The sequence below is a fragment of the Pelophylax lessonae genome (genome assembly GCF_965119305.1).
Source record: "Pelophylax lessonae genome assembly, chromosome: 6".
NCBI classification, from domain to species: Eukaryota; Metazoa; Chordata; class Amphibia; order Anura; family Ranidae; genus Pelophylax; species Pelophylax lessonae.
The window spans coordinates 185,340,147-185,359,775 of NC_138773.1; the positions used below are offsets into that span (position 1 = coordinate 185,340,147).

A 19,629-nucleotide genomic window follows, 5' to 3' on the forward strand; every position below is an offset into this window, starting at 1 on the left:
AACTACCGTGGCGCAGCGGGCGCTGTGGTAGTTCATTGAGTCTTCCTGAAAGAATGCATCGGCTTCATCGTACGAAGACCTGCATTGCAACAGCGATCTGCTGATCGCTGGTGCAATGCTTTACAGGCTTCCAAAACAAAAAATAATAAATGCACATTTTTTTACCTGCAAAAAAAAAAATGTGCATTTATTATTTTTGTCAGAGAGTTAACCTATCCTTTACCAAATTTTTGGATATGATGGCTGCATTCATTTTATTTTTAGCCTTTCTTTCCTTTATTTTCACCTGGTGATCTTGCCAGAAAGTCTGTGTTTTTTCAAAAGAACAAGTTGTTCTGCAGATGTAGCAGTTACAGAGTGGAGACAAACCATTTACTACTGACAGGGGTGCTTACAATGATCAGCTTTTATTTATGGAAAACCTTTATCCCAAAAGAAAAAAATGGTTTCCTGAACTGCTTATAAAGTGTTAGTTGAAGTTCAACTTAAGTTTGCTACTGTAAATAAATCTCCTAGTACATCTAACACTCCCTTCCACCCAGACTGACAATACTGCTGTCCAAAGTTGCCCCTATGCTCCTTAATCCAAAGTGGAGGCAGCACAGGAAATGTGTTACTGGCTAGATCACCAGGTGAAAACTAAGAGACAAAAAGGGTAAAAAAAAAAAAAAATAATGCAGCTACAACTAATGATTGGTAAGCTGCAATATATTGCATTTTTGGTTTAAAGAATTGTAACAGAAGATGGTAAATATATAGAGTATCATAATATATTAACCACTTTCCAGCCAACATACTTACAGTGATATCTGCAGCTATGACCTAGATATAAAATTTTCTTCAGCCGGCAATTCCCTTTAAAGTAAAAGGGATAAACTGGCTAAACAGCTGCACCAATCACTGTTACAGGTGGAAGAAGGGGGTCCCCCACTCCTGCCGCCTTTTCTGGGCTCTCCCATCCCACCGAGAGACTGGTGCTGTGACGGGAGTCACTTTGGGCGCGGGGTGACCAGGAAACTGGGGGGCACTGGGGATATGGTTTGGAAGGCTCCAAATGGGACAGTGATATTCAGGAATGATGTTTCTATTGAAATATGAAGATTTTATTCCCTGTACATTGTGAGGTCCATGACCAGGAAGTACAACTCCTAATATGCGCATTCCAGGAAGTTTAATGTGGAGACAGATTGTCTATTGCTTAACGATGTTGCTTTTGTCTGAATAAGTAAATTGTGATATTCTTGTCTGAGGTGGCTTTCCATTCACCTATTGTTAAGTGTGCTAATGAGCTCACCTGTTGTCTGCTAAGGGATGTATTGACACTCGTATTCCTTTTCAATAAAGAGTCTGATTCCTGCTTGACCCTCAATACAGAGCCTCGTCTCATACTTGGGGGGGGGGATTATTCATATGGGTTTCTTGTTCGGCTGAGTGGAGTGTCCGGTAGCTGCCTTTGTGTTCAGGAATGAAATGTACTAAACGACTGTAACCCCTTAACCCCTTTCATACCCGGGGTGTCGTTACAGTTGGTGGCAAGCGGCGGGATAATTCCCACAGCCCAGAAGGACAGCTACAACAGGACACAGGCCAACGGAAGCATAGTATGAACGGCTAAAGCGCTCTACCCTCAAGGACTTACTGGAGAACTGGGGCCGACCGGCCAACAACCGTAAGAAGAGGGACATTATCGCAGAACTAGTAGAAATGGATAGAGCTGAAAGACCCAACATAATAGAAAGGCCCAGCGTAACAGACAGGACACCCGAAGAGGCAAGTTTTGATCGGGCTGTTAACATAAGACTGGCACATTATGGTCCTAACCCATCAGCCGAGATCATAGACCGAGTTATAGCAGCTGTGGAGGCAAATTGGCTACAGCAAAGAAGTGCAGCAGCAGAAGTCAAAGCAGCACCAACTGAAAGGAGAAAGGTACATTTTTCTGCTTTTATAAATTTCATTGAAACGGAAGGGGAGATTGATGGGTACCTTGCCGATTATGAACGGCAATGTGCCCTACACCGGGTGCCCACAGAAGAATGGGTTACCATTTTGTCTGGGAAATTGTCCGGCCGAGCCAGTGAAGCGTTCAGGGCCATCCCAGACGAGGATATTATTATTACTATGGGCTGGTAAAAGAAGCACTTTTGGCCAGGTATGCTGTCACACCGGAGGCGGTTCCGAGAGACTAGCAAGCAGACTGGAGACTCATATACAGAGTGGGCATGCCGCCTACACCGCACGGCATCTCACTGGGTCACTGGATGCCAAGCAGTACCAGGGGAAGAGGTGCTGCAGCTGTTCCTGCTGGAGCACTTCTTTGACAAGCTGTCCCTGAAAGTCAGAGAGTGGGTCCGGGACTGAAAACCTTGCACCTTGCCTGAAGCAGCTCCCCTGGCAGACAAATACACAGACGCTTCCTTGTCTGGACTGGGGGCTGTGCTGAGTCAAGTCGGGCAGGATCTAGGAGAACACCCTGTCGCATACCTGAGCAGAAAGATATTACCCCGGGAGGTCAGCTATGCAGCAGTGGAGAAGGAGTGTTTGGCCCTGCTTTGGGCACTTAAAAAGTTGAACCCTTATTTGTACGGACAGGAATTTTCATTAGTCACCGACCACAACCCATTGGTCTGGCTTAATCGTGTCTCAGGAGACAATGGCAGGTTGTTGCGTGGAGCTTAGCCCTTCAACCTTACAACTTCACAATCAGCTACCGACCCGGTAAGCAAAATGGCAATGCTGATGGGTTGTCCCAGCAAACAGACGTCACTCCGGCCGCCTGGTTCGGGACATCCCCAAGTTGACCCGAGAAGGATCAAGCCGAGTCTGCCGGAGTGTCCCAGAAGGAGGGAGCCATATGTGACGGGAGTCACTTTGGGCACGGGGTGACCAGGAAACTGGGGGGCACTGGGGGATATGGTTTGGATGGCTCCAAATGGGACAGTGATATTCAGGAATGATGTCTCTCTTGAAATATGAAGATTTTATTCCCTGTACATTGTGAGCTCCATGACCAGGAAGTACAACTCCTAATATGGGCATTCCAGGAAGTTTAATGTGGAGACAGACTGTCTATTGCTTATTGTGATATTCTTGTCTGAGGTGGCTTTCCATTCACCTATTGTTAAGTGTGCTAATGAGCTCACCTGTTGTCTGCTAAGGGATGTATTGACACTCAGAGTAATGTGTATTGGGGGCTCGTTATGTAACCATTGTGTGATGTTGGGGGCTGGATTTGGGTCATTGTTCATGTAGTGACTGCATTACTTCTAACGTGTATATAAAGTGTGTATTCCTTTTCAATAAAGAGTCTGATTCCTGCTTGACCCTCAATACAGAGCCTCGTCTCATACTTGGGGGGGGGGGGATTATTCATATGGGTTTCTTGTTCGGCTGAGTGGAGTGTCCGGTAGCTGCCTTTGTGTTCAGGAATGAAATGTACTAAACGACTGTAACCCCTTAACCCCTTTCATACCCGGGGTGCCGTTACAGTTGGTGGCAAGCGGCGGGATAATTCCCACAGCCCAGAAGGACAGCTACAACAGGACACAGGCCAACGGAAGCATAGTATGAACGGCTAAAGCGATCTACCCTCAAGGACTTACTGGAGAACTGGGGCCGACCGGCCAACAACCGTAAGAAGAGGGACATTATCGCAGAACTAGTAGAAATGGATAGAGCTGAAAGACCCAACATAATAGAAAGGCCCAGCGTAACAGACAGGACACCCGAAGAGGCAAGTTTTGATCGGGCTGTTAACATAAGACTGGCACATTATGGTCCTAACCCATCAGCCGAGATCATAGACCGAGTTATAGCAGCTGTGGAGGCAAATTGGCTACAGCAAAGAAGTGCAGCAGCAGAAGTCAAAGCAGCACCAACTGAAAGTAGAAAGGTACATTTTGCTGCTTTTATAGATTTCATTGAAACGGAAGGGGAGATTGATGGGTACCTTGCCGATTATGAACGGCAATGTGCCCTACACCGGGTGCCCACAGAAGAATGGGTTACCATTTTGTCTGGGAAATTGTCCGGCCGAGCCAGTGAAGCGTTCAGGGCCATCCCAGACGAGGATATTATTATTACTATGGGCTGGTAAAAGAAGCACTTTTGGCCAGGTATGCTGTCACACCGGAGGCGGTTCCGAGAGACTAGCAAGCAGACTGGAGACTCATATACAGAGTGGGCATGCCGCCTACACCGCACGGCATCTCACTGGGTCACTGGATGCCAAGCAGTACCAGGGGAAGAGGTGCTGCAGCTGTTCCTGCTGGAGCACTTCTTTGACAAGCTGTCCCTGAAAGTCAGAGAGTGGGTCCGGGACTGAAAACCTTGCACCTTGCCTGAAGCAGCTCCCCTGGCGGACAAATACACAGACGCTTCCTTGTCTGGACTGGGGGCTGTGCTGAGTCAAGTCGGGCAGGATCTAGGAGAACACCCTGTCGCATACCTGAGCAGAAAGATATTACCCCGGGAGGTCAGCTATGCAGCAGTGGAGAAGGAGTGTTTGGCCCTGCTTTGGGCACTTAAAAAGTTGAACCCTTATTTGTACGGACAGGAATTTTCATTAGTCACCGACCACAACCCATTGGTCTGGCTTAATCGTGTCTCAGGAGACAATGGCAGGTTGTTGCGTGGAGCTTAGCCCTTCAACCTTACAACTTCACAATCAGCTACCGACCCGGTAAGCAAAATGGCAATGCTGATGGGTTGTCCCAGCAAACAGACGTCACTCCGGCCGCCTGGTTCGGGACATCCCCAAGTTGACCCGAGAAGGATCAAGCCGAGTCTGCCGGAGTGTCCCAGAAGGAGGGAGCCATATGTGACGGGAGTCACTTTGGGCACGGGGTGACCAGGAAACTGGGGGGCACTGGGGGATATGGTTTGGATGGCTCCAAATGGGACAGTGATATTCAGGAATGATGTCTCTCTTGAAATATGAAGATTTTATTCCCTGTACATTGTGAGCTCCATGACCAGGAAGTACAACTCCTAATATGGGCATTCCAGGAAGTTTAATGTGGAGACAGACTGTCTATTGCTTATTGTGATATTACATAGTTACATAGTTACATAGTAGGCGAGGTTGAATAAAGACAATAGTCCATCCAGTTCAACCTGTGTAGGTGTGTGTGACTGTAATCATCTAACATAGCCCTCAATCTCCTGATCCTTGAGATGTAAGTCTAAGAGTCTTTTGAAAGTCACCATACTACCCGCAGAAACCACCTCTTGTGGTAGACAATTCCACAATCTTGTAGCCCTAACAGTAAAGAACCCCCCACGTTGCCTGAGGTTAAAACGCTTCTCCTCTAATCGCATTGTATGTCCTCGAGTCCTCATGCAATTCCTTCGAATGAACAGCTTTTCTTCTAAGCTGAGATCCCCATTAAGATATTTATAAATTGCTATCATGTCCCCTCTCAGACGTCTTTTCTCCAGGGAAAATAAATCGAGCGATTGCAGCCGCTCTTCATAGGTAAGGTCCTCCAACCCCCTAATCAGTTTAGTTGCCCTTCTCTGGACTTTCTCCAGCTCCAACACATCCCTCCTGAGGACTGGCGACCAGAACTGGACAGAATACTCCAGATGCGGTCGGACCAGAGTTTTATAAAGTGGAAGGATTATAGTCTTATCTCTGGAATACATCCCTTTCTTTATGCATGCTAATATTCTGTTGGCTTTGGAAGCTGCCGCTTGGCATTGCATGCTGTTGCCTAATCTATCATCAACTAAGACTCCCAAATCTTTCTCCATTTTTGATTCCCCCAAGGGTTCCCCTCCTAACGTGTATTGTGCTTTTATGTTTTTGGTCCCCAAGTGCAAAACCTTACACTTCTCCACATTAAACCTCATTTGCCATGTCGTTGCCCACTCCGTAATTTTGTCCAGGTCATTCTGTAGGATATCTGCTTCATGCTGTGCAGTTATCGCCCTGGCCAATTTTGTGTCATCTGCAAAAACTGATAACGAACTACTGATCCCTTCCTCAATGCTGTTTATGAATAAATTGAACAAGGTTGGTCCCAGGACTGAGCCCTGGGGCACCCCGCTTACTACCTCAGACCAGTCTGAGTATGCGCTGTTTATTACTACCCTTTGGACACGGCCTTTTAGCCAATTCCGTATCCAAGAGCAAACCCTGCTGTCGATACCTGCAGACCTTATTTTATAAATTAAGCGCTTGTGGGGAACTGTATCAAACGCCTTAGCGAAATCCAAGTACACCACATCCACTGGTCTCCCCCTATCTAGCTCACAGCTCACTTCCTCGTAGAATGCTAAGAGATTGGTTTGACAAGAACGCCCATTTGTAAACCCGTGCTGGTTACTACTGATGATGTTGTTGTCTTTAGCATACTCTACGATATAGTCCCTTATCATCCCCTCCAAAAGTTTACATATTATTGATGTCAGACTGACAGGCCTATAATTTCCCGGGATATGTCTCTGGCCCTTTTTGAATATCGGAATCACGTTAGCCTTCCTCCAATCCCCTGGTACATCTCCTGTCCTAATACTGTCAGCAAAGATCAGGAACAGTGGTCTAGATATAACCATACTGAGTTCCTTGAGCACTCTCGGATGTACGCCATCCGGGCCTGGTGATTTGTTTGTGTTAAGTTTATCCAGTCTTTCCCTGATTTCCCCCTCTGTTAGCCATAGTGGCAAGTCCTGTGTATTACTACTAACCATACAGTCATGGTCAGTGTACCCTTCCTTTTCCTGCGTAAAAACTGACGAGAAAAAAGAATTCAGCACGGTTGCTTTTTCAGTGTCCTCTGTAACCATCCTCCCATCATCGTTAATTATGTGTGCAATATGCACTGCCCTAGTTTTTTTGCTGTTGATATATTTAAAGAATTTCTTTGGGTTTTTTTTACTATCCTCCGCTATTTGTCTCTCAAAGTTGATTTTAGCCATCTTGATTTCGTGTTTACACTTCTTATTTTCCTCCTTGTATTGCTGGAAGGCCGATACTGTGCCCTCTGATTTATATTTCTTGAAGGCCAATTTTTTTCCCCTAATAAGTTTTTTAACGCTACGGTTTAGCCAGCCAGGTTTGGCTTTGTCTCTTCTAAATTTATTCCCCATAGGAATGCACTGCAAGATGCCTTTGCTTAATATTGTTCTAAAGCATTCCCATTTTTCCTCTGTGGTCAGTGATCCCAGGGTTTGGTCCCAGTTTACCCTTTCCATCAATGAGTACAATTTTGGAAAGTCTGCCCTTCTGAAGTTTAGGGTTCTTATGTTCCCCACTTGCCTTTTTATATTGTTATTTATACTAAATGTGATCATCCTGTGATCGCTAGAGCCCAGGTTGTCCTGGACTCCTACCTCCGAGATTATGTCTGGGTCATTAGTGATCAATAGATCCAGGATAGCATTCTCTCTAGTAGGGGAATCCACCAACTGCGACATGTAGTTATCCTGTAAGGTTTCCGTGAATAGCCGGGCCTTATGCGAGTGTGCAGTCCCCTCTTCCCAGTCAATGTCGGGATAATTGAAGTCCCCCAATATGATGACTGATCCTAGTTTTGCCGCTTTACCTATTAGTGCTAAAAATTCCAGCTCTACCTCCTCCCCTTGGTTAGGTGGCCTATAGCAAACCCCCACAACTACTTTTCCCTTATCTTCTTCCCTATCGAGTTCAACCCACACAGATTCTAAATCCATGCTCATCCCATCCGTAATATTCTTGTCTGAGGTGGCTTTCCATTCACCTATTGTTAAGTGTGCTAATGAGCTCACCTGATGTCTGCTAAGGGATGTATTGACACTCAGAGTAATGTGTATTGGGGGCTCGTTATGTAACCATTGTGTGATGTTGGGGGCTGGATTTGGGTCATTGTTCATGTAGTGACTGCATTACTTCTAACGTGTATATAAAGTGTGTATTCCTTTTCAATAAAGAGTCTGATTCCTGCTTGACCCTCAATACAGAGCCTCGTCTCGTACTTGGGGGGGGGGGGGGATTATTCGTATGGGTTTCTTGTTCGGCTGAGTGGAGTATCCGGTAGCTGCCTTTGTGTTCAGGAATGAAATGTCCAAAACGACTGTAACCCCTTTCATACCCGGGGTGTCGTTACAGATGCGACTGGCCGCAATCAATGTACTGTGAGGAGTAAAAGGAACAGAAGACCCTGGATCTCTCCATAAAGAGGACCTGTTGCGCCCAATCCTATCTTAAGGGATGCTGTTCATTCCTTTTGATAGTATGAAAGTTCAATCAAACAAAATTTAAAGGTAGTGTAAAAAAACAAATAAAATATAAAAACAAAATGGTGTAAACAGTGATCACACCACACAAGTGATGTATCATCGGGAATGCCAGTGTGATCACGTGAAAGCAATAATTCCAGCATGAGACCTCCTGTGTAACTCTGACCTGGTAACCAGTAAACTCTTGAAAGTGTCACCTAGGGACTTTTTAGGTACCCTAATTTGTCACAGTTCTACAGGTGTACGAAATTTTTAAGCACAACATGCTAGGTATCTAATTACTTGGCAACAATATCCAAACTTGGTAACATTATCTTTTATATTTTCCCAAAAAAAACAAACAGTCATTATATTGTGTTTGTGTGCACTAAAATTATTTTGTATACTTTTTTCCTGAAAATTTGTGTCGGATAAACAGCTGTGCAAATATCATGTGACAGAAAAAAATGCAACACCAACCATTTTATTCTCTAGGGACTTTGTGTTCAGAAAATATATAGTGTTTGGAGGGTTCCAACTCATTTCTAGCAGAAAAAAGCTGATGTTTACATGTATGCTAGAAATGTCAGAACTGACCTGGTGGTTAAAGTGAACCTTATCTTATCTGAAACCTTTCCAAGATAACAACAGTATAGCTACCATGTGGTGTCTGAAAGTACCGGTTTACTCCTCAGATTGAACCCCGTGTCCCTGTGGAGACTCTTTAACACAGTTCTCAAATTGGGACCAGTGTCTGTGTCCATACAACTGCTACATTCCCAATAGACATGAATGGGACTGTCTCAATGAAGATGTACAGAACACCTGTGCATACCGTGTGGGCAAAGACAACCGTTTGAACTGGTGCACGGATAGGTACGCCCCTAGAAATGAGGCCTAATTAAACCCTATAACAGCTAATAAAACATCTTCAGTAGCATATAAATGAGGAGAGAATTAAAAAAATGTTTAGTTATTTTCTCTGTATAGAAAACGGGGAAAAAAGGACAAACAGGATTCATGTGGTTTGTTCTTAAGCATGAATACGATTGAGGTGACTGTAGACATATTAGTAAAAATTGCTTTTTTTATTTCCATTAACATCCAAATTTTCAGGACAAGCTTTTGTAGTGTTTCCCCCTCTTCAAGGTCCAAGCAGTATTAACATACAAAGTTTTAGAAGGATGTTAAGAAAGACAATCTCTGAGGAGAAAAAAAAATGCACAAACATACACAGCATTAGTAATTAAACTTCAGTAATTAGTGAGATAAGGCAGGGAGAGGGCTATCGACTGGGAGGGGAAGTAGCAGTCGCAGGGGTGAGGATGGCTGTAAAACTGTTCGATAATGATTTAGAAAAGGTCCACATTTAGTCCATTATCTTTTGTGTCAATTAGCATGATCATTCTTAGTTCATAGGTTTTCCTTTCTGAAATAGTTTTGAAGATCTCTTTAGGAACCAAAACATTAAGGTGGAACTGCACTGCATCTGGACACCACAAACCAAAAACGCTATTTCATTCATTTTTAGTATTTAAAGCAAACTACCCCATCCATCCATGTCTCCATGCTTTATTTTGCTAAGAAAACATTTTGAAAAACGCCCCGTCGCATTTCTGGCCGTGGCCATCATGAGTAAGGGAAAATGATTCATGTAGCATTAACTTCCTGGAATCTGTCTCAGACATGGGCTGAGCTGAGAACCCTCCCTCCCCTCCTGAACACTCCTGGGATGCATGACATCATTTGCCAAGGCATAAAAACCAGAAAGTAACAGAAGAAATGCAAAAAAAAAAAAAAAAGTGTAAACAAGTAAATATTATATACTTTCCTATCTATTTACTAATGCTAGCAGCATAAGGATTTATATTGGAGTATAAGCTGACCCAAATATAAGCTAAGCTGAGGCACCTAATTTTACCACAAAAAAGTGGGAAAACGTATTGACTCGAGTAGAAGCCTAGGGTGGGAAATGCAGCAGCTACTAGACCCAACTGGACCACCACGAGACACAAAACAGGGGCTGCGGGCATGGTACAGGAGATACAGGGCTGTGGGCATGGTACAGGAGATGGTACAGGCATGGTACAGAAGATGGTCGGGCATGGTACAGGAGATGGTACAGAAGATGGTTTGGGCATGGCACAGGTGATGGTACCGGCATGGCACAGGTGATGGTACAAACATGGCACAGGTGATGGTACAAACATGGCACAGGTGATGGTACAGGCATGGCACAGGTGATGGTACAGGCATGGCACAGGTGATGGTACAGGAGATGCAGTGCTGCGGGCATGGTACAGGAGAATGTCCTGTACCATGCCCGCAGCACTGCATGAGGAGATGCAGGCGCTGCAGAGGAGTCTCACTTACCTGACGGTGAGGCGCCTTACATTTAAAAATGGCTCCGCCCAGCGCCAACACGTCACCGCGCATGTGCCGCTGATGCTCGGGAAAGCCCCTACACGTTCGGCTATTCCCAGGTAGACGGCGCTTGCGCAGTGACGTGTTGGCGCCGGGCTGCGCCATTTTTAAAAGGTAAGTGAGCCAGTGACTCGAGTATAAGCCGAGGGGGGGGGGGGGTTTTAGCATTAAAAAAACATGCTGAAAAACTCAACTTATACTCGAGTATATACGGTATAAATAGTCCATGTTAAAAGAGAGAGTGAAATTACACTTTAATGTCTTCCATGGTGTACTCTGGTTGTGAGAAATGATATTCCAAAAAGGTGTGCAGAAATCATCCTACTTTTTCCTAATGCTAGGTCTGTGTAAATTCACCTGAATTTGCAATTTATGCAATTTCGGTCCTATTTCGCCAACATAAAAATCATTTGCTAAATTTCAACATTACTAGACGTACAGATGTATGATCCTGTGATTTTGAAGGTCACTTTTTATTTAAACACATGCAAGTATTGTTGTTTAAACTTGTGCACAAAGAGTTTTGAATCTTTAGTCAGAGGTGAGCAATTTAAAATCAAACATTATATAAACTGTAGAACTTCTAACATTGTGTACCTCATTTGCTGTACCGCTTGTCGTGTGCAGTACGTGGGGTGCACAATACATCCTTTGAGGACTTGCATTGGCGAGCATTTTTGTGACTCTCGTAATCCACAAGCCAAACAGATATCGAATGACTCAAGACATTTCAAAATAATTCATGGGGGTGACACCACTTCTTTTGGATATTGTGGAATAGATAGAGTGCAAGCATTATGGTGCCTTGAAAAAGTATTTATACTTCTTGAAACATTTTAAATTTTATCATGTTAAAACAAAAAACGTAAATGAATTTTATTGGGATTTTATGTGATAAATCAACGCAAAGTGGCACATAATTGTGAAGTGGAAGGAAAATGATAAATGGTTTTCAAACTTTTTTACAAATAAATATCTGAAAAGTGTGGCGTGTATTTGTATTCAGACTCCCTGAGTCAATACTTTGTAGAACCACCTTTCGCTGCAATTACAGCTGCAAGTTTTTTTTGGGTACATCTCTACCAGCTTTGCACATCTAAGAGAGTGAAATTTTTGCTTATTCTTCTTTGCAAAATAGCTCTAGCGCTGTCAGAATACTGCTGCAATCAACTGAAGCTTATCCATGCTAAAAAACAGACTACATGAATCCCGTTTCCCCTTTTTTTTTTCCTGTTTTCTGTACACAGAAAATTACTAAACCTTTTCTAATTTTCACTTCAAAAGCTTGTCCTGAAAATGTCAATCTTAGTACAAATACAAAAAGTATTACAGACAGTACTCAAGTGTTCTTGTTAGTATGGATAAAAAATAAACCACAAAAAGCAAAAAACAATTACCATGGATATTTCCAGTCTTACTGCAAATGTACAAAATACTGCAATAGATATATTGTTTAACCACTTCTGGACCAGAAGGTTTTATCTCCTTAATGACCAGGCCATTTTTTGCGATATGGCACTGCATTACTTTTACTGACAATTGCGCAGTTGTGTGACGCTGTACCTAAATAAAATTGATGTCCTTTTTTTACCAAAAATAGAACTTTCTTTTGCAGGTATTTGATCACCTCTGTGGTTTTTATTTTTTTGCTCTATAAATAAAAAAAATAGAGCGCCAATTAACACACCCAATAAAAAAATAAATAAAAAAATTCAATTTTCTCATTAGTTTAGGCCAATATTTATTCTGCCACACGTTTTTGGTAAAAAAAAAAAAACCCCAATAAGTGTATATTGAATGGTTTGTGCAAAAGTTATCACGTCTACAAACTAGGAGATAGAGTTATGTCATTTTTGTTTATTTATTTTACTAGTAATGGCAGCAATCAGCGATTTTTAGCGGGACTACAACATTGCGGCAGACAGATCGGACACCTAACTGACACTTTTGAGGGGACCAGTGACATTGGTACAGTAATCAGTGCTAAAAATATGCACTGTTACTGTACCAATGATACTGGCAGGGAAGGGGTTAACAGGGGCGATCAAAGGGTTAAGTGTGTCCCTAGGGGATGCATTCTAACTGTATGGGGGTGGTACTAGATGAACATAGAGATCTGTGTTCCTAAATAGTAGGAACACAGGATCCCTGTGTTCATCTCTGACAGAACGGCAATATGCCTTGTTTACATAGGCAGACCGCTGTTCTGTCTTTATGGGGAGTGAATGCGGGTGGCCGGCGGATGTCGTGTCCGCGGGACCCGCTGATTGGGTCCCCCTCTGGTTAAACAGCGCGCCCCCACTGGCTATTTCACGATACGACGTACAGGTACGTTGTTTCGTGTAACAGAGCCGACCTGCCGCAGTAAAAGTGCGGTGGCTGGTTGGCAAGTGGTTAAGATATATAACAGTCATCGGAAAGTAAACTTTTGCTGGAACAGCTGGGGGTTTCTGTACCTCCTCCACCCATGCCATCTGCTGGTCTAAACAGGGAACAATAACATGTGCCTGTGACGTCAGCAGGCATCAAAAATGAAAAGTCTGCTATGTGTACTTTGTCAATGCACTGTACATGAAAATAATAATAAAAAATCTAAACATTTTTTAAATAAAAATCATGTTATACCAATATTATATTTAAGGCTTACTTTGTTTCTTCCATGCTAAAATTTAACATGTCACTTTCAGATTCTGTTGTAACTTCAGCCCCATTCTGTTCTGTTGGTCCCGAATGACCATTTTCTGTGCTGGAAATTACAGTTGGAGGAGCTATAAACTCTTCACCTTCTATAGTGGCTTGGGAGACCTCATCTGCTGTCACAGCTGCACACAAGAATAAGCAGTGATCAATATTCAGCAATGGAAGTCAGATGCATTTTTAGGCTCTCACAGTAAAGTGTCAAATATACAAACCATTTTTTCATGATACAGTGTAAGAAATAATAATCAAAGCTGCATAAACGCAAGATATGAACATCAAACAAATCACTTGAAAGAAGGGAGCTGGAGAAAAATGTCACAGCAACAAAAGGAGTTATTCTACCTTATTACACTGCGTTTCACAGGATTGTTTTTAATGTGGCAAGTAATTTCCTTAGGTAGGACAACTAAAAGCAGAGGCACAATTAATTATTTGTCCAGTACATGCAAAGCATTTCCCTGGTGATCCCTAATGTCATATGAAAATACTCTAACTCCTCCTTGCAATGTCCTTGCTCATTTTCATGCAGCATTTCCTTCTCTTTACAACACGAACCCATAACAGACCTGGGAAATCTGGAACTGAAATATTTGTCAGCAGACACCATACTTTAAATTTTGCAATTCATTTTTTTTTATCTACATCCATGGAAAAAAAAAAAAAAACTCAGTTGTGCAATGTGCATGATGGTACCAGACCCATGAAAACCAAAAGAATCCCACAAAGCCATTGTAACAATGCATGTTGGCACATTTATACAGAACGTCTTTTAGGTGCCACATTTTTTTTTCTTTTTTTACTGCAGAGCTAATAGAAATCCATTTTTTACCAAAAACAATAAGTAGAACCAAAGTAAATTTATTTTAAAAAGATTGAGAAAGTCACCTGGACATTATGCTTATCCTTGTGAACACAGTCCGGACCACAGGTCGCATTCATCTAGACAGGTTGATCTAGATCTCATAGGAGCTATCGCTCTTCCTCTCCTCATACGTGCTCGGTGAGGAAAAAATGCTGGGCCTGTGGTGCCACACCCCTACCTAACAAGCTGGTCTGTCAGAGCTGCTTTAAAGAATCGCAGCTGACCGAGACCAAGAAAGTCTACAAGTAGCCAATGCTTTTGAAACCGACCATGAAAGATTCTCTTTCTGAACTGGCTGCCATGATGCCTGCTCAGGCAATACCTCAGGACCCGAAGGCAACAGACGTTGATCCATAGGTACCAGGCCCCTCTATAGCCAGCATACCAATTCCCCCTTCAGGGCACAGGGCCAGAACCCCTTCTTAGGAAAAGGAGGTGGTTGAGGAGGAGTGGAAGAAGACGGAAAATACGTTTTCACTCGCAAAGTTTATGAAACTTTACCCTCTAGTTCCAGCTGATTCTGAGCCCCTGGATTCAATGCCAGTGGTGGATGCAGCAGTGACCCAACAAGCAAAGAATGTTACTCTTCCTATGGAAGATTCAGCATCCTTTAAAGGTCCTTTAGAGAGGTGTATGGATCTGGATCTCAAAAGGAGCTATCTAGCTTCAGGTGCAGCATGTATCCAGCAATCGCCCTTACATCAGTGTCCACAGCAATAAGAGTCGGCTATCAGACAAGATGTGACTAAGCAAGACATCATAAAGGCACTGGACGAGCTGAAGATGTCAGCCGATTTAGTCGGAGAAGCAGCAATTGACACCCATTCGCTGCTCAGCCAGAGCAATTCAATCATGGACAAAAGAGCCTTATGGCTAAAGCCGTGGGCAGCAGATATTGCTTCAAAACAGAACTGGTGCAGGATTCCCTTTGATGGGAAGGCACTGTTTGGGGAGAGATTGGACAAAGCAATCTCCAGAGTGACTGGTGGCAAGTCCGTCTGTTTTGTGGAAGTAAGCCTGGCCGGGAGAACCAGAAACTTCTTTCTCTTCTAGATTTCAACAATCCAGGTCAAGAAATTTCAGACACCTCGCCAAAATAGAGATAGTCGGTAATCCTGGAGGGGTACCCAGTCTTCCTTTCTGGGGACAAGAAAAAGTAAAAGTAAACCTTTCTCCGCCCCCCAGGATAAAACAAAATCATTTTGACATAGGGCAGACCCAAACACTCCCAATGGGAGCCAGGCTCAAACATTTTGTGCCAGTTTAGGCAGATGCCAGGACCCTTTGGTCCTATCTACAATAAAACAGTCAGTCACCTTCTTGCACAGAGGGACATCTTGTTACAGTCTGTGACCCAGACAGAGTGGTTAATAAAAATAATCAGAAGAGCCATCTCATGCCTACCCAGCAGATGATCTATCTTGGAGCATTATTCAACACCAGTCAGGGTACAGTGTCATTACCCATACAGAAGGCGAAGATCATCTTTCATAGAGTTTCCAAGATTTTGCACAACCCCACCTGACCGCTTCTCTCGGTTTGAGCCTCATAGGTTGAATGTCAGCATGCATTCTGATGGTGCCATGGTCACGTTGGCATCTGAGGCACTTTCAGACCGGCTTCCTAAAACAGTGGAAGAAACAGCGTCTCTCACAGCCCATCCTCTTAACACCATGCATGCGCAGAAGTCTTCATTGGTGGATGAAGCTTCAGAACCTCTCCAAACCGCGATAGTTGGGTTCCCTCTCCTGGACCACAATTAACTCAGATGCCAGCGGAAAAGGGTGGGGAGCCCACTGTGAGGAAATCGAGGTCCAGGGAAAATGGTCCTTTCAAGCCAAGAGCCTAGTCTCGAACATCCTGGAGTCGAGAGGAGCATTCCTAGCCTTAACCTCTCTAACTCCCCACATCAGAGGCAAGAGAGTCCTTCTACGACTGGACAACAGGGCAGCAGTCTCCTATATTCAAAAACAGGGCAGGACTCGCAGCAGGTCGCTTCTGTCAGAAGTAGAACCGATCATGCTCTGGGCAGAGAGGAATCTCCTAGACCTCAGAGCAGTGTATCTCCCGGGCAGGCTAAACAATCAAGTGGACATTCTCTCCAGTTCTTGTCCGGACAACAACGAATGGGCCCTGCATCCGCACGTATTTCACCAGATCCCCAATCACTGGAAATATCCTCAGGTGGATCTGTTCGCTACACGGACACTACTGGACTTTCTCTCCTCAGCCTCCTCAAGATTACTTCAAGAGGACAGAGATCCCAACATCACCGCAACAAGCGGAAGCTCTTCTGAAGTTTATAACGTCTCTCCAAGTACAAAGCGCAGTGGTTCCAGTGCCCCCTTCGGAGCAATATACAGGGTTTTTACTCCACTCTATTCCTCGTTCCAAAGAAAACTGGGGGATTGAGACCAGTAATAGACCTGATAAAGCTCAATCGACATATCGATCTAGAAAGTTTCAAGATGGAATCTCTGCAGACGATAATCCAAGGAGTACAACCAAAGGATTGGTTACTCTCAATAGATCTTTAGGATGCCTATCTGCACATTACAATTCTTCTGTCCTTTCGAGATACCTGAGGTTTGCAGTGGGGCATTTACACCCTCAGTTTCAGTGCCTTGGATTCGGCCTATACACTTCTCCTAGGGTCTTCACGAAGGTCTTGGTCTCTACCATAGCCCTTCTCAAGGTAAAGGGCCTACGGGTATATCATTACCTGGATGACATCCTCTTGCTCACGGAACACCAAGCTTCCAAGATTTATCTCCCATTTCCACACCCCCAGGTGGAAGCAGTGGATGCTCTGACATGCACCTGGGACTTCGTCACAGGGTATGCCTTCCCACCTCGCCCTCTTATTCTAAAATTCTTCCTGACGCTCCTGAAGGAACCAGTACACATCTTGGCAATTCTCCCTTATTGGCCCAAAGGACCTTGGTTTCCGCTAGCCATGCGGCTGTCTGTTAGCACACTTCTGACACTTCCCCTGTTCCCTCAACTTCTACAACAGGGCAGAGTCTCTCATCCAAACTCGCACAAACTGTATCCACGGGTTTGGAAATTGAGTGGCGGAAGTTTGAAGCCTTAGGCTGTTCCCCGGAAGTCATTTTGACACCTTCAAACAAGGAAACCATCCACAAACTCATCTACTCAAGAGTCTGGGAAAAGTTCCAAACCTTTGCGGCTGAAAAAAAAAAAAAAAAAAAATTTCGATTGATTCTCACCTTCAGTCTCCAATATTTTGGGGTTCCTACAGACCAGACTTGGTTTAGGTCTCAGTTCATTAAAGGTCCAGGTGGCCGCATTATCTGTGGCAACAAATTCAAGATGGGCGGTCAACCCTCTTGTAATTACGTTCCTTAGAGGGGTGTTAAAGTCACGCCCTCTGGTCAGCACCTTTCGAAAATGGGACCCAACTCTAATCCTGAAAGCTCTGGTGGAACATCCTTTTGCTCCTATGGAACAAATATCGATTTGGAACTTCTCCTTAAAAATGGCCTTTCTTCTAGCCATTACATCTGGCAGGAGGATATCGGACTTGCAAGCCCTGGGAATCGGAGAGGATCACGTTTCTTTCTTTCCAGACAGAGTGAAACTGCGACCTATTCAAGGTTTCAACCCTAAAATCGCTACCGCAAGTCACCTCAGGGAACCATGGGCCTTGCCAGTTTTTGTCCCAGAAATAGACCCAAGCTTTGACATAGCGAAAGTCCTCAAGAAGTATCTCAAGGCTACAGAACAATTTAGAACATCTAACAGGCTGTTCGTTATCCCATGGGGAAAAAAAAAAAAAAAAACAGAGTGAAGAAAGCCTCTATCAGGACACTGCCTGGCTTGTCAACCTAATACATTAAGTGTACAAGGATAAAGGCATGGTTCCTCCGGAGCAGGTGACTAGATCAATTTCTGCCTCATGGGCAGCCAGAGCGAACATCTCCCTGGATACCATCTGCAGGGCTGCCACATGGTCGTCACAGCACACATTTATAAAACATTATAGTTGACCCTGGAATGCTCACCACTGTAGAATTTGAAAGAAGGGCAATGCAGGAAACCTTCATCCAAAAAGCAAAAAAAAAAAAAAAAACATTGTGTTTTAGCATCTACCCACCCTTTTGTCAGCTAGTTATTTATCACAGGTATGCTGCCATGGAGGCACCAGGAAAACGGAAAATTGTATCATACTTACCGTAATTTTCCTTTCCTGGTGCCTATCCATGGCAGCATACGCTCCCTCCCTCGGTATTCTATATCACAGGAGAATGCTGGGAGTAGGGGGTGTCTTTCTTTTAAGCTATTCACTAGTCCTGAGGGCGGAGAAGAGGCAGAGCTCTATCACGGGTATGCTGCCATGGATAGGCACCAGGAAAGGAAAATTACGGTAAGTATGATACAATTTTCCGTTTTCTCATTATGCACTGCCTTACTGCATCACAGAATAGGGTGTGTTTTACCTCTCTGAACCAAACCTCCCTCATTACTATATTACCTCTTTGTTTTTCTTACTTTAACCACTTAAGGACCAAACCTATTTCTGACATTTGTGGTTTACAAGTTAAAAATCAGTATTTTTTTTTTTTTGGATAATTACTTAGAACCCCCAACATTATGTATTTGTTTTTAGCAGAGACCCTAGAGAATGAAATGGAGATCATTGGAATACTTTATGTCACTCCGTATTTGCGCAGCAGTCTTACAAATGCAATTTTTTTAATAAAAAATAGGAAAACAGTAAGGTAAGCCCAATTTTTTGTATAATATGAAAGTTGATGTTATGCTGAGTAAATGGATACACAAGATGTCATGCTTCAATATTGCGCGCACTCATGGAATGGCGACAAACTACGGTACTTCAAAATCTAGGCGACGCTTTACTTTTTTACATAAACAGGGTACCTGTTTATAGTCATAGAGGAGGTCTTGCACTAGAATTATTTCTCTCACACAAATGATCTTGGCGATACCTCACCTGTGTGATTTTAACTCCATTTACATATGTCGGCGCGACTTGCGTATGCGTTTGCTTCTGAGCGTGAGCTCGGCGGGACGGGGTGCTTTAAATTTTTTTATTTATTTTCCTTTTTATTTTTACACTGTCCCTTTAAATTTTTTTTTTTTTAGTTGATCACTTTTATTCCTATTACAAGGAATGTAAACATCTCTTGTAATGGAAATAAGCATGACAGATCAACTTAAATGCAAGATCTGGGGTCAAAAAGACCTCAGATCTCTAATTTACACTTAAAAGCAAAAAAAAAAAAAAAAGTAATTTTACTTTGGCTAGTAAAAAATAGGTCCTTGGGTGGAAGTGACGTTTGACATTGCTCCGATCCTCCAGGGGCATAGAGTCGAGTGGGGGCCATCTTGCCATAACTCAAATTCCTGCCCATCCGTGTATCCGAATCTGATAGTTTTCGCCACTACTGACAGCTCCGGTA

The 19,629-nt window shown here is 43.6% G+C and overlaps 1 protein-coding gene across 1 annotated transcript in view; it reads right to left on the minus strand.

Moving 5' to 3' along the window:
- The window catches only part of CFAP410 (cilia and flagella associated protein 410), a 96,424-nt gene that overhangs the window by 8,497 nt on the left and 68,298 nt on the right, over positions 1 to 19,629 (minus strand). Inside the window, exon 6 of the mRNA XM_082260373.1 lies at positions 13,271 to 13,445. Within this exon, the coding sequence (XP_082116499.1) occupies positions 13,271 to 13,445 (175 nt within the window). The remainder of the gene's footprint in view (positions 1 to 13,270; positions 13,446 to 19,629) is intronic.